The sequence below is a fragment of the Varanus komodoensis genome, unplaced genomic scaffold, assembly GCF_004798865.1.
Source record: "Varanus komodoensis strain SLA01 unplaced genomic scaffold, ASM479886v1 scaffold7_1, whole genome shotgun sequence".
NCBI lineage: Eukaryota > Metazoa > Chordata > Lepidosauria > Squamata > Varanidae > Varanus > Varanus komodoensis.
The window spans coordinates 12,164,952-12,179,125 of NW_025336479.1; the positions used below are offsets into that span (position 1 = coordinate 12,164,952).

At 50.3% G+C, this 14,174-nt stretch overlaps 1 protein-coding gene across 1 annotated transcript; it reads right to left on the bottom strand.

Moving 5' to 3' along the window:
* Positions 1-705: 705 nt before the first annotated feature.
* Positions 706-11,304, bottom strand: LOC123035617 (CCN family member 1-like). Its single transcript, XM_044454014.1, is given in 6 exon segments — positions 706-2,975; positions 3,692-3,897; positions 5,680-6,006; positions 10,137-10,296; positions 10,298-10,351; positions 11,186-11,304. Coding segments are annotated over 6 exon segments (1,107 nt in total). The 5' UTR covers positions 11,237-11,304; the 3' UTR covers positions 706-2,666.
* Between the last annotated feature and the right edge of the window lie 2,870 nt (positions 11,305-14,174).

A 14,174-nucleotide genomic window follows, 5' to 3' on the forward strand; every position in this document is an offset into this window, starting at 1 on the left:
CTAACCAGTCATTCATGGAACACCACTTGTCCCAATTTACTGTTTGACATTGGACCTCAATGTATGAGTCCTCTTAACTTTGTGGGTACCACACTACTTGGTATGGAAACAGAAGAAGCTCAGGAACTCGGCACAAGCAGCTCTTAAACATCAGATTGGGATGATCATTGTATACCTGTGCTTATCAATATCTGACAAAGCCCTGTGCATAATTCTTCAGGAGTAAGTTCTACTGGGTTCAGTGGGCCTAAGTCTGAAGAAATGGAGCACAGTCTTAACTGAGACAGAAACTTCAGCCTTAAGGATCAACATATACTGTATTTTGAAGTAGTGCGTATCTCAACAAAGGTTGGCCCCTGATTTTGCACAACCCAGTTCTCTTAGAGAGTTGGGAGAAATAATGTTGAATTCAAAACAATTAACGGATGCAGTAGCGCATCTTTTCCACATCAAGGTAAGTAAGTTAGCTGCTAAGACTATGGTTATGTTTGACAGCATTTTCATAGAGACGATGGTCCTATGCATCAAAAGTGGCAGAAGACTTTGCAATCCTAGCATTTGTCTCCCCACCGCCCATCTCAGGCAGGTCAGATTGCATCAACCCCGCTGTGTACATCAACTGTTGGAAGGATGGCACCTTGATCCCCTACCCCTCCTGAAAACCTCTGGAGAGGCAGAAAAGAGACATAAAACACTGAACAAAAGTGATAAAACATTTCACTATTTACTCTAGCGATAGTAAAGATCCAAGCTGGGAAGCGTGGAATCAAAGCTCTGTTTAAACAATGCAAAGCATGGAGGGGCTTCATTATGAAGCTAAATAGCCTTCACTCCAATCTGGCATTGAAGCTTTCTTTTATGCAAAGGGGGGTGGGGAGTACATAGAATAAATTCTCCTTCTTCAAGGCAAAAATTACTTTGCTGCTCCCATAAATACAGGTTTTCCCAAACTCACAAGGATGACTAACAGCTTCGGATCCTTTCCAAGACAGCATCTTGTTCTTTGGACCATTCCTTTTGCTACTCTCCAGGAACATGTGGCAAACAGGAAGAAATTTTAAAAGTGCTTTAGTGATTGCAGTGGGGACACTCCTTGGCTCAGTGATGTTGTGACTGATTTGCTGGGGAGTAAAGTGTCTCTTGCCCAGGCAGAGGTTTCCTTTCACATGCCACAGTTCCTGCAACCAGCTTGCAGTAAGCTGGAGCCAGAACATTGCTTTCAAGAAGATGAACATGGTCTGAGAAATGCATTGCTCCTTTTCTGCAATTGTCAGCCCTGGACAATCGGAACTTGAGATAGTACAGCAAACTTTTCCAACTTATTTTACCACAAACCAATGTGGGATGAACATATATATTGTAAATAACAATCCCTCTTTCAACTACCTTTAACTTTCTCAGTGTTTTGCTTGTGTGTTTAAGCCACAGTGTGGATATGTGCTCTGGTTTTTCCTTCTGTTTTTAATTTAGCCCCCAGTTCCACTCCTGCTAAGAATAAAAGAAGGTTTAACAACTCTAAGTAGGGTGAACGGAGACACCATCACAGCACAGGGAAAGGAGCTGAACAGGCAGCATGCTGTGCTCTTGCCTTCACGCAGACTTTCCCATCCTTTCCAATTCTGCAAATGGGTGTCTCCAGGTGCAGCTCACCACCAGAGAGAGCTGTGAGCAGGAGGCAGGGCAAGCTGGTTGATTAAAAGGGGACAGACTGACGGAAGGCACTCTTCAGACTGTGGAGCAAAAAGGATGAACTAGAGGCACAGGTCAGCCTTCCCCTACCTAGAGCTCACCAGGTGTGTTGGACTGTAATGCCCATCATTCCCAGGCAAGTGGAGATGTTAGGAATGGCAGTCCAACACTTTGTGTAAGCCTTCCCCCGCCTGATACCCTCCCAGAGGCAAACCACACAGTTATGAGGAAGCAGGTTCCAATCAACCTTTGGGGAGTGCTCTCCCTCAGAAAATTCACAAGGTAAAAACCAAATTAGTACCCAGCAGTTTCAGCCCTTCCACTCATGGGGCTCTCCTGAGGTCAGGTTGCTGGATCCCACTCTAAACAGCAATGACATTCCTTCTACAAATGACGTTCCTGAGCCCTTACTCTAGTTTGGATGCAGTGCAGCTGCTTTGTGTCACTTTTTGCTGTTTCCAAGCATGAAACCTGAAGGATGTCAGAGCATCGTCCTTCTAGGGATCTGGCAACTAGGACCAGAGGACCTGCAGCTATCTCTATCTAGTGCCTGGCGCCAAGATTTCTGCGTTATGGCCAAAAGCATAGAAACCGAAGCCCTAAAAGGAAGGTGCGTAGCAATGAGGCAATTTCTTTGTTGGAGTCTCCATAAGTTGCCAAAAGCCCAGTTCCAGCCTGGGCCTACATGGAGAGACTAAACCCAGTGTCATGAGAACTGTTCCTCAAACAGCTGGGATATCCAGGCTCCCAGCACAGCATGGCGCATTCCCCAAATGCTGAGGAATTGGCATGCCTCCAAAATCCACACTGCTTTCAAAGTTTTAGTCAGACTGGCATTCACGGAAGCGGAGCAGGTCTGGCATGTCCTGGCTCCCTAGATCAAGCGGAAGGACCTCAAGACCACGAGGGTGATCCAAAGTCATTTGAGAGCTTGACTTGGCTCATACGCCACCAGCAGGGGGCACTGCAGGACGCGGTCACTCCAGGAACTGGTGAATGTCCCCGTTCAGCTGGTACTGGGGGCCCATGGCAGCTTCGCCGAGCAGCGGGCAATAAGCCGGGCCACACCGGCAAGTGTGGATCATCATGACGTTCTTTGAGAAGGAGCTCCCGTCCGGGCAATGGAAGGGCACGCTCAGAGTGCGTGTGCGCAAGGGCACACAGCAGCGGCCGTCCAGGCAGGCCCCGCAGTGACTGGGCTGGTAACGCCGCGGGCTCTTGCAGCCGGCATAGCTGAATCGCACGGGCTCCTGCACTTTGTGTGTCCTCAGGCACTTCTTGCCCTTCTAAAAGGAGGAGAAACAGCATTTAGCACCACACCAACTGCCTGCCACCCCTGGGGTGGGCGCTGGGGAAATGCTGCAGGAAAGCTGTTGATTGGACCCGGCTTCCCCAGCCTGGCACTCCCTGCCAGATGGGTTAAACTAAAACTTCCATCACTCCAGCTGGCTGGCTTGGGCTGATGGTAGCTATAGTCCAACACACGTAGTAGGAGGTGCCAGGCTGGAGAAAGTCAAATAACACTCTAGCAGGAGCAGCTCAATGTGATAAACATCTTGGCGTTCAATCAGAAACATTCCCGCCAATCCCCTTCCATCCACTATCGGGCACGGACACCTGCCTTAGCCCAAGATTTCCCCATGCACAAACCCAGGGCAGAATATTTCATAGTCTTCAAATGCTATCCCATTTTTACTGCTCATATATTTCCCTATATGTTTGAAATTGTTTTCATGGTTTTAATGGTATTTTAAATGCATCTTCAATGTCTGTATGAACCACTTAGAGATTTTCATATATTTAAGTGGCATACAAATGTCATCGACAAATAGCCTTGGAACTTGTCCTTCCTGTTAGACTATCTAGTTCTTTACAGGAGAAAACCCACCATTCTGGACGTTTGAAGGCTTAAGCGTAAGTGGACATAAGCATCAGCAGTGCTGCCTTCCCATCTCACCCCTCCGGTGCCCCTGCTGCCTTCTTGCCCCCTTTCCAAACTCACCTTGAGCTTGGTAAAGTCAGGCTGCCCACAGGGCCTGATCTGACACAGCTGGGTCTCCTTGATCAGTTTGCACTGGGGGTTGTCACTGGAGACGCGCGTCGAGATGCCAAAACCGCAGCTCTTTGAGCATGGCGACCAGTCCGTGGTCTGAGCCAAGCATTTGTGCTGCTGTTTGGCCACAGGACTCTGGAAAAGTGGCCTCCAGGCTGGGGAGAGAAGGAAAGCCCCGTGAGTTTATGGCCCTACAGATAAGCAACGCCCACATCTGCGCACTGCCGGCAGCCACACACACAGTGGAGAAAACAATGAGGCTGAGAAGGGAGTTAAAAATAGATTATGAAGCACATTGCTGAAAGGGGGTTCTTGTCTGGCAGAAGGCAGCTCATGCTCTGCCCAGGGGCTTCCCAGGGACCTGGAGCTGCCCACACTCATAAAAAGTGCTGAACTCGGGATGCCTGCCCTGGGCAATTCCTGTTCACAGACCTGCTGCTGTGGCAGCCACACTCCTCAACATGATCACTGTGGGAAAAGGCGAAGGCAAATCCATGCATTTGGGAGGCAATTTGGAAGAGAAGGTTGTAGGAGAGGAAACAGAAGTGGAAGAAACAGCGTGGACATGCAGCGGCCAGGGGCGCGGACACTGGCATCAGCGTGCCTGACACTCTGGCAACGGAGGAGCCCACCCGCTCCCCGTGACCCCAGCTGACCTCCTCAGTGCAAACCCCACCTTCTGTGGGAAGGGGACGTCCGTGTCCACCCTTTTCCCAGCTGCCACCAGGCAAGATGCAGGAGCAGCACCTTCCCCTCCAGTTGCATGAGAGCAAGACAACAGAAATGCTGCCAGGAGGGCACCCCCCCCCCCGCCCCACAGGGGCAGAATGCTTTTGGCACCCTCCCTTCCAGCCACAATTGAGCCTAGCAGAAATAGCAGCTGAGAGGGAAAGCAAATGCAAGGGAAGGATCACATTTCATGCCCCACAGGAGCAACAGATTTAGATCCTGAAAGGGCAAAGGGCTACTCCCACTTTTACCCCTCTTTTTGTTGGGTGCCCAGCCTGCTCAGATGCAGCTTCCAGCACAAGGGCTAGCTGCTCATGCCTGCCCTTGCAGCAAAGCCATTCTCATCTTTTCCGCTCTTCTGGCCAAAGCACAAGCTTTCCAGCATGCTCTGTGCTGTGGTGGTTAAGAGCCTGGGACTGGGACTCAGAGGATCTGGGTTCGAGTCCCCACTCAGCCATGGAGCCAACTGGGTGGCTTTGGGCCAGTCACAGACTCTCAACCCAACCTACCTCACAGGGTTGTTGTTGTGGGGATAAGATGGCGGAGGAGAATGATGTAAGCTGCCTTGAGCCCTTTGCAGGAAAAAGGCAGGATATAAATTGATAAATAAATAAATAAATGAGAAGCAGGTAGCAGGAGGTAAGGATGCCAAGGCATTCACCAGTATGATTAAGCATTATTATTATTATTTCTAAACAACACCACATCAAGAGACAATGACATAAAACCCAAAACATCAGGTGTAATAAAAATGAATAGATTCATGCATGGGAGTGGGAGAATGTCAGGATTCCAGTTCATGGCCACCAGGAGAGCATGGGAAATGCTGAGAGTTGCAGGACTCCCTTTTGTCTAAAGATGTATAGAGTTATGCTTCAAGTAACTGTTTGGTCTTTCCATTTAAGAGAATGCTACCCTACCTAAAAAAGAAACCCTACAAACATTATTTAGGCAAAGCCTTTGGACTATCCATCTTCAGGATTCCGAACCACTTAAAGTTATGAACCCGCACACACATTCCCTACCGTAGGGCTCGTCTCCAAATTTACAGGGATGTGCACACATGCTCTCCAAGGCAAGACATAACTTTTCCCATGGAATGTGGCAAGTCTCTTCATCAAGCAGCCCAGGAAGATCCAGCCTGAATCAAACGCATCCTCTCCTGCTGCCACGACAGGTTTGCATCATCTTCCTCTCAGACCACTCACCTGGCAGGTTTTTCCAGTGTCCACCTTTGCCCACATAAATGAGCTCGTTGCCAGTGGTTTCTTCATTGGTGTGGTACCCCAGGCTGACCTCTCCGTATGTCTTGGGTCCTTTGCGGCACACGAACTTCTTGCAGCACTGACCGGGCACCTTAAGGAGCCGTGGGCTGGGGCAGCCCAGCGAGGCCAAGGGCAGCTCCATCGGGCAGAGTGGCTGGCAACCCACGGCCCCATCAATGCAAGTGCATTGATGTTTGCAGCTGGGCTGGAAATTCTCCCCATTCTGGTAGATCTGGCCGTTGTATTCACAGGTCCGACCTTCTTGCTTTGCTGAGGAGGCAAAAAGGATGAGAGTTATTCTGTTTTAGGGGTCAGATTTTTTAAAGGCCAATACTACACTATCAACCTTCCCCAATGAGGTGCACTCCAGAGGTTTTGGACTGCAACTCCCAACATTCCTGAGCAGTGGCCCTGCTGGCAGAGGCTGATGGGAGCTGCAGCCCAAAACATCTGGGTAGCACCAGATTAAGAAAGCCTGCTGTGCATCTATTCAACCCTATCACTACAGGAGGGGACTCAACTAGAAGCTTCTGGGTCATTTTGAAACATGACACTGCATCATGGAGGAGTTCTGGGCACAAAGCAACTCCAGGCATACTGCACAGGCAACCTGAGGCCTCCCAGATGATGTGGATGACAACTGCTGCAAGCCCAGGCCAGCATGGCCAGTGGCTGGGGATTATGGGACTCGTGGAAGTCATCCACATTTTCTGAACATGCTCAAAAACACCAGAGAACAAATGTTAGTTTTGCTTCAGGAAAAGATTCTTCACTGTCTGCTTGGTCAGACAAGGGGACTAACTGTATAGAAAGTGTGTAGACTATCTCTCACTGGAGGTGCTCAAGCAGAGACTGGACAGGTCTCTGTCCGAAATGCTTTAAACTGGATTCCCGTGCTGAGCAGGGTCTTGGACTCCATGACCCTTCCAATGCGATGAGCTGGTGAAAGCGTGCAGAAGTAAAAGGCAGAGCAGGCTTAGGGTACCAGCATTAGACTGAGAGGCATTAGTGCTTCTCTGCAGAACTGGGTTTTGAGGAAACATGTCAACAAGAGGAGTGTTTTGAGCTTTAAATAGCCAGTGTGAAAAACAGGATGTGAAGAGTTCACAGGGCTTGGGATCAAGTTGCAGCAGCCTGAGGCTGGCCTGGAACTGAGGAGTCTTGTGTGGAGATCCAGTGTGGCTGGTCGTATCCTGGCCTATAGAGATGTGGCCTTCACTTCCCTCTCCTGCAAGCTCTTCTGCATGTTTTCACTGGCTCTCTGGTGAGCACCTGCTCCTGACCTTCCTTGTCCCATTTCCCGGCAGGGCACAGGACTCACCCACAGGGGAAGAGGTGATCCCAGGTACAAAGACCCTGGTTGACCCAATTCTATAGAGGTCTGAGGTAGCCTCACTTCACAAAATGAGGTCTCAGGGGAAGAGTGCTGTTTTCAGCTGCACCCCATGCAAGGAGGGAGCAGCAATGTAGAACAGCGATAGACAACCTGGTTTTTTGAGACACAATTCCTATCATCCCTGACCATGACAGTCGTCATCCAGAATGTGTGAGAGGCATCAGGTCGCCCAGTGATCATTGCATATATGGAGACATGGGATGGGAAGCATTCCACATCAGCCGAGATCTGCAATATTTTAAGAAGCGAGTGGGTTCTGGGGTTTGAATCCTACACACATTCGTGAGAAAAGGGCAGCTTTCTCTGCAAAACAGCTGTGAAGACATTTCATCTGCTCTGCCCAGGAGCTGCTGCTCCTCTGATTCTGCAATTTGGTTTTCTGCCCTACTGAAAGACGGGGAGTGGCTGGTCTGGCAAAATGCATGGCATGCCTGCGAGTGGAGTGGGGGCAGAGACCCAATCAAACGGAGCCACAATTTGAAGTCCCATTACTGCCCCTCGGACTCAGAGGTCTCATGGATCCTTTTCCCTCCCCTCCCTCGGTTCCCACATGCACATGGATTACCCATAATGGGAGCTGCAGCACATCTGGAGGGCGTTGACTTGGTGGAGCCCATTATAATCAATGGAAAACTAAGGGTGACATGGTATAAATCTGGGGGTTTGGGAGAAGAGTCTGCAATCCACAGGCATGTGGAAATCGGGAGGTGGGGCAGAGGCAGGGGGAAGGATGCATAAGATCTCCCGTAATGGGAGCTGTAGTCTAGCAGTTCTGGAAGGCACTAAGGCAGGGAAGCCTAGACAATAGCAATTACTCTCCTCATGGTGGTGTTGTGATGGATTCCTCAGTTATTAGCACCTCTGGAGGAGGCTGACTAAGACATAGTGGGAGGCACTGGATGATCCCAGGGTAACTGCAGTGGGCTCAGAGAGGGTCCTGAGGCACCCTCTCCCCACTCAGTTCTCCCGCTGGTACCGCAGAGGACCTTGCAGCACCTTTGTCTGCTTTCCGGCCCCACCCTCCTGCCCAGGTGATCAAGCTGCCATGCGGTGGGGAGAGAAGTGGCTTCCCCCGGGTATCCCCGGGAGATCAATTGCCCTGGCCAGCAGTAGAGACAGGAGGCATATGCACCTGCATCCCTGGCCCCGTTATCCTGCTCCCTGGCACTGCTGCAAGTAGCGGTGGGGTGTGGGGAAGCAGGAATGCGGGTGCCAAGCTGCTGCACTCGCCTTCCGCTGGAGCGGCTTGCTCTTACCTGTCCACATAGTGGTGGTGGGTGAGATTCAGCCTTGAGAGGGAGCACAGCTGAGTAGCCCCTTCCCCTGTCTTTGTCCTGTGCCTCATGCAGCAGAGCCAGGAACATGGGGAAGGGGAGTGAACAGCAGCTGCTGCCCAGAGCCCTTTGTCCAGGAGGGCAAACACTTCTTGCCACTCTTGCCCAAGCTGGCTTTATTTTATTTTATTTTATTATTTATTTATTAAAACATTTCTATGCCGCCCCATTCGCCAAAGCCTCGGGGCGGCTCACAACATAATATAATACAAAAATAACAATATAAAATAAATAACAATATAAAAGAAGTCGCCCTGGCCAGATAAATAAGCAAATGCTGTTAACAATTAAAATGACACTTAAATAAAAAGGTCTTCGCCTGGCGCCGAAAAAACAAATAACGACGGCGCCAGGCGGACCTCTCTGGGGAGCGCGTTCCATAGATTGGGTGCCACCGCTGAGAAAGCCCTCCTCCGGGTACTCACCCTCCTAATTTCTTTATGTTTTGGCTGGACTATGGCTTGTTGTGTCATCTGAGGCCGGACAACAAAGAAGCCGTCTAACCCTAAAACAAGCCAGAGTGACTTATGGGCCACCCCCCAGAAAGCATGCGGTTCAGTGGACACACTAGGCCATAGCCCTGTCGCTTAGCACATCACGCAAACCCAGCCAGTGAGTTTGCCCCATCTGCCCTCAGCCTCGGTTTCACCTGATGGCCGCTTCATAGCTCCCCTGACTTCACCCCTGAAAAGTGCCACGGGGGCATGGGAGACAGTTGCTCCTGGTCTGACTGCTAAAGTATAATGAGAACGTCAACACATCTTTCCTGATCACAGCCACAGGTGCACGGGAGAATGAGCAGGTGGGAGCCAACTCTCTGTAGCCCTCCTGGTTACAGAACTAGGCTCCAGTGGAAGCCAACTCTCCAGCTGAAGGTAGCAAGTGCTGTTGCCAGTGTGAGTCCATCACCCAGGGGACAATGGCATCAGCACCTGCACAGCACCTAACGCACTCGGTACTGGATCATGGTAGTGTTTTGGTGTTGTTGATAATGATGTAGCTGAACACAGCACAAAGTCTGAACGGCCCCCAAACAAAGAAACCCTGCAACAGATCACCACCATGAACAAGATCATGCAGCAAAAACCATTTTCAGCAGTAGACACGTAATGTATTGTTCCAAATAACACTGGTTTAAAGAGGGTGTACTGAATCATGACTATTGTTGGTGAGGGCCAGTGTGAAGAATTGATCAGGGTGCTGGGACTGGGACTCATTCATGTGGCTGACTCTGGACCAGTTAGACTCTCAGTCTAAGCTCCCTAACAGGGAGGGTTGCTGTGAGGATACAGTGGAGAGGAGGAAGACAGTGTAAGCCACCCTAGGTTCTTTACGAGGAAAAAAAGGCAGCGGTTAATGTAATAAAAGATGGGGAAGGTATGGCCCTCCAGTTGAAGCTGGATAGCAAGTTCCATGAGCCCTGGCCAATATAGCCAATAGTGAGGGCTGCTGGCAGGGGCAGTCCAGTAACACCTGGAGGACCACACACTCCCCATCCCAGACCGATGCATTGCATTAGCTCACAAAGGGAGCTCACGGACGGCTCCAGACAGCCTGCCAAGGCTTCCGCCCACACTGCAAGACCAGAAGCGCCATCTGCACCATGCGTGCGCCCAAGATGCGAGTGGGCCGCTGCCGCCCCCTCTCCGTTTCTCTGCTGCGTCTCTTACCCCAACAGATGCCCCGGCTGGCCAAGGGATCGGCCCCCAAATTGCACTCCAGGCCCTTGTGCGGGTCGCAGGGCGACAGCGCGTCACAGTCTTCGTAGAGTTGCCGGGCGCAGACTTGGCAGCAGCCGCACTCGTCCAGCACCGTGCTGATGCCGGGGGGGGCAGCGAGGCGGCCCGGCGGGGCAACGGCATGTGGCAGGGCAGCGGCAGGACACCTGCAGAGACCGCGAGAGACAGAACCGGCCACCTTTCAGCAGCCCTCCGAGAAAACAGCTGTGCGCGTCGCTCGCAGGGTTAAAAAAGAGCTGCACCACCGCGCCCCTCCCCTTTTACACCCCTCTCCGCCCTCGTAGTCTATTCGGGGTGACAGACTTCGCCTCGCTGCCTTTTCTCTTAAATAGGCGACGCCAAAATAGTTTCCTAGATGGCGCTGCGTGCCACGGAGTCCCAGCATTCAGCGTCCCCCTCCGCACATAACACCGCCCGTCCCCTCCGTCCCAAATAAACCTCAGCAATAAAGTCTTGGCACGATCAAAGCGACCGCCACAGAAGCACCGGGTCCAAAGTGTCGGAAAAGAAAACCTCACTAGCTTGCATGCGGTGAGCGGCTTACTTGTTCTATTCCTGTTCTCGCCAGCTATAGAATAACTCCGCCGGATTTAGACGGGCATTGAGATTTGACCGGATTCAAAACCGCGAAGAGAACCGCTGTGGTCTCCCGCAGCATTCAGAAAGGGTCAAAGAGGGACCTGGCATTCGGCATTCGGCACTCAGCCTGGATGCAGGTAAATGAAGGAAGCGCGCGTTTGCTCTGGAAAGATCAGGGTCCGCTAGATCTCCTGGCCGAGAGCGTCCACACAGGGGGCAATCCGACTAAGAAGCTGAAATCCGGAGCTCAGGAAAAGACCTCCTCGAGGATGTGATCAAACCCGTAATAATTTCTGCAGCGGATTCGTGGCTGGTCGCTGCAGACTCTCCTTGTCAGCAGCGCCGTACACTCAATTCACTTACCGAAGTGGAGGCGAAAGAGCTGGCCAAAGACTACTCACCAGAGAGATACACAGCAGGAAAGTAGCGCTGGGCAGGACAGCCAGCCGCATTGCTGTTTGATGAGAAAAGACGGCCAGAAAAGGGGACAAAATGACCAAGCGGGATTTTTAAAATGACCGGGAAGCGAACTCTCGGGGAGATCGGGATAAATTAGGGTTCCTGCGAAATTATCCCCAGGATTCCTCGCCTCTCTACGCTCCCAGGACACGCGCACACCCCGCTACACGCAATTTTCAGTACCTACAAAGCAACTACGCTGTTTCTGTATTTATATTTCCACGGAGCCCCTCCCACCTTCCGGGCTGGGAGCCAATAGGAACCTCCTTGTCGGCCAATAGCAACGGTGGCGCAATTCCAAACATTCCAGGGGAGGGACTTTGGAAAGGTGGGAGGGGCCGAATGAATAGAGTCATTCATAAAATTAGAAGACGAGTGCATTCCGAGGCGATGTGCGCGTAGTCTCGCGCTGGCCGGGGTGTTCCGCTAGCAGAGTAGCATGGAGACTGCTGAATAAGGTCCCTGCTCCCACAGGGCACGTCAGTGCACAGGCATACCAGTGTGAGGATCAGTCCCTGCCACAATCATTCCTGACATGCATACATACGGAGGGGATATGCGTGAAAGAAAAAAATCACCACAGAAGGCAAATAGCCAGAGGGAGGGCAATATTTCCTTGCCAGTGTGAGCCTTTGATCTGACAGTGCAGCAGTCCGAAGGCCCTCAAAACAGTGCAGTTATTCTGGGGAGCTAGAACATATGGCCAAGATTGTGATCCTACATCCTATTTATTTGGGAAGAGACCCTCGGCAGGATCTAACCATTCTGACATGCATGGATGACAGAAAACACCTGGAGGGCATCAGGATGGAGAAGGCTTTTGTAAAACATTAAGTACGGCAAAAATATCACCAACTGAATGGAGAGGTGGTGGCAGGGAGTACCCCAGGCCTGTTCTGTTACAAGAGGCCACGCATCTTCTCTGCCTTGAGTAGCTTAGAGCGATATGTGGTGAGTGCTTTGTCAGGCATGCTTGCTTTAGTTGTCACATTTTTAGCTGGTCAAACGCTGCAGAGGTCCAAGATTAAAATTTTAAACAGATCAAGTTTGCAGTGAAGCCGAATCCCCCCTTTCAAGTAAAGCTCCTTCATTCCACCAAAACCCACACAAAGCTGACATGATTTAGCATCACTGGTCTCAGAGCTGGTTCTCACCATAAACCAACAATGCTCCACCGACATGTATGGGGCCAGACATGTATGGTAAAATCAGCCATTCTGGGAATTAATAGGACAGGATTCATGCTACTTCCCCCGCTGAGGTCCCAACCCAACATTTTTTCCATGGTTGTTCCCTTATTATAGCTGCTAGTAGGAACAAAGTCTACCCTCTGTATATACACAGAAGATATGATAGGTTCACCAGAGCAGTTGCTCAGAGGAAAACAAGGAAAATACGACATGTCACCATGAGCAATCTCGGATTAATTGGCCCCATAAAATTGTCAGTTGGTCTATAACAGTTCACACAGCTCTGGCTATGAGTCTTAACACCAGTTTCTCCAAGACGCAGGAGATTTTCCTGATGCCACCCTGTCCATCTCTTTTGATCTGTCTTTCCCATACACATAGGAACCAATGTCCATTAATATCTTTGCAAAGGGCAGGCTAGAATTAGAATGACAAAACTGGCTGCCTTGAGAACCTCAGCCAAAGCCATGGAGGGGCCCAGCTTGGGTGGGCGGGTTGGCGATCAGCACCTTCTACCACTAGTTTCAGTCCTCCCTCTTCACATGACTCATCCAGCCACCCAGAATCACCACAAAAGAAGGAGTGCTGCACCGGCGGTATTCTGCTGCCAGCTCAAGATGCAGTCAGTGACATGTTCTTCCTGATAGCAAGTTCTGAGTGGACAATTCAGAGGATATGTCTGTACATCACTTTGTTCCTGATCACTCCTTTATTCGCAGTTTCGTGACTCCTAGAGGAAGATGTGAGCTGACTCACACCACACGAAATTTAAGCATTATATTTCTTTTAGATACCTTGCAGCTGTAGGACACACCTGGCTGGCCTACATTAGACCGAAACCAGCAAGTTGTCCCAGGCATAAACACAACAATAGAGAACCTCCAGCACAGTCACAGACAGTGGGGAATCGCTGGTCAGAGATTAAGCAACCTCCTGTCCAAAAGCCTCCAACTCAGCCCTCAGGTAGACCACTCCCCCGGGTGCATGCAGTGATCGCATGGATTCAAATGGGCCAACCAGGAATCCCGGTAGGAATGTCCTTGCTCCCTGTTCATACAGGATATAAAATGGGGTTCCACCAAGCTCCCAGGGTTGATTGCCGTTTTGCTGTGATCAAACTTATGCTCAAGAATAAAGCTACTTTTTCAATCTCTTACCTTTGCCATGCTTAATTGGGATGAGAGCGCCAAAGTCCGGACTTCTTGTGTCCAACACAGCCAATATTTGTGGTCTAGAGGTATTCTTTCCTTCCCTCAGTTTCTGTAATTTTTAAGATACTCTTATAAAACTTGCTTCCTAATTGTTTTCTGAGAGGGTTAGACCACTTTTCCAGTCATTTCACCAATCTGCAAGACAGGAAAAGATGACATAATACCAGACTTCCATAGATGGGCTTGCACGAGGCTCACATGCATCACTTATGTCTTTCAAAGTAAAAAAAAAAAAGGCAAGTGTGGCATGAACTTGAAATGAAGCAGGAGGAAAGAACTAAAGATCCAGCACTGCCTGGCCTGGACAGCTCCCATCTGCCATATCTGCTTTGTATGTGTGCTCATGCACGCACACACACATGCACACATGGTAAGTACTTAATAGGGCATTCTCTGACTCGAGTGAGGGCCAAATCAGCATGATTTTGAAGGTGTGGCCCTCTCCTGTTTCCAAAATACTCCTAATTCTGTTCTGAGCACAGTAAGCAAGCAATGCGGGTTCTAGCTAAAATTGCTGTTTTATTTATTTT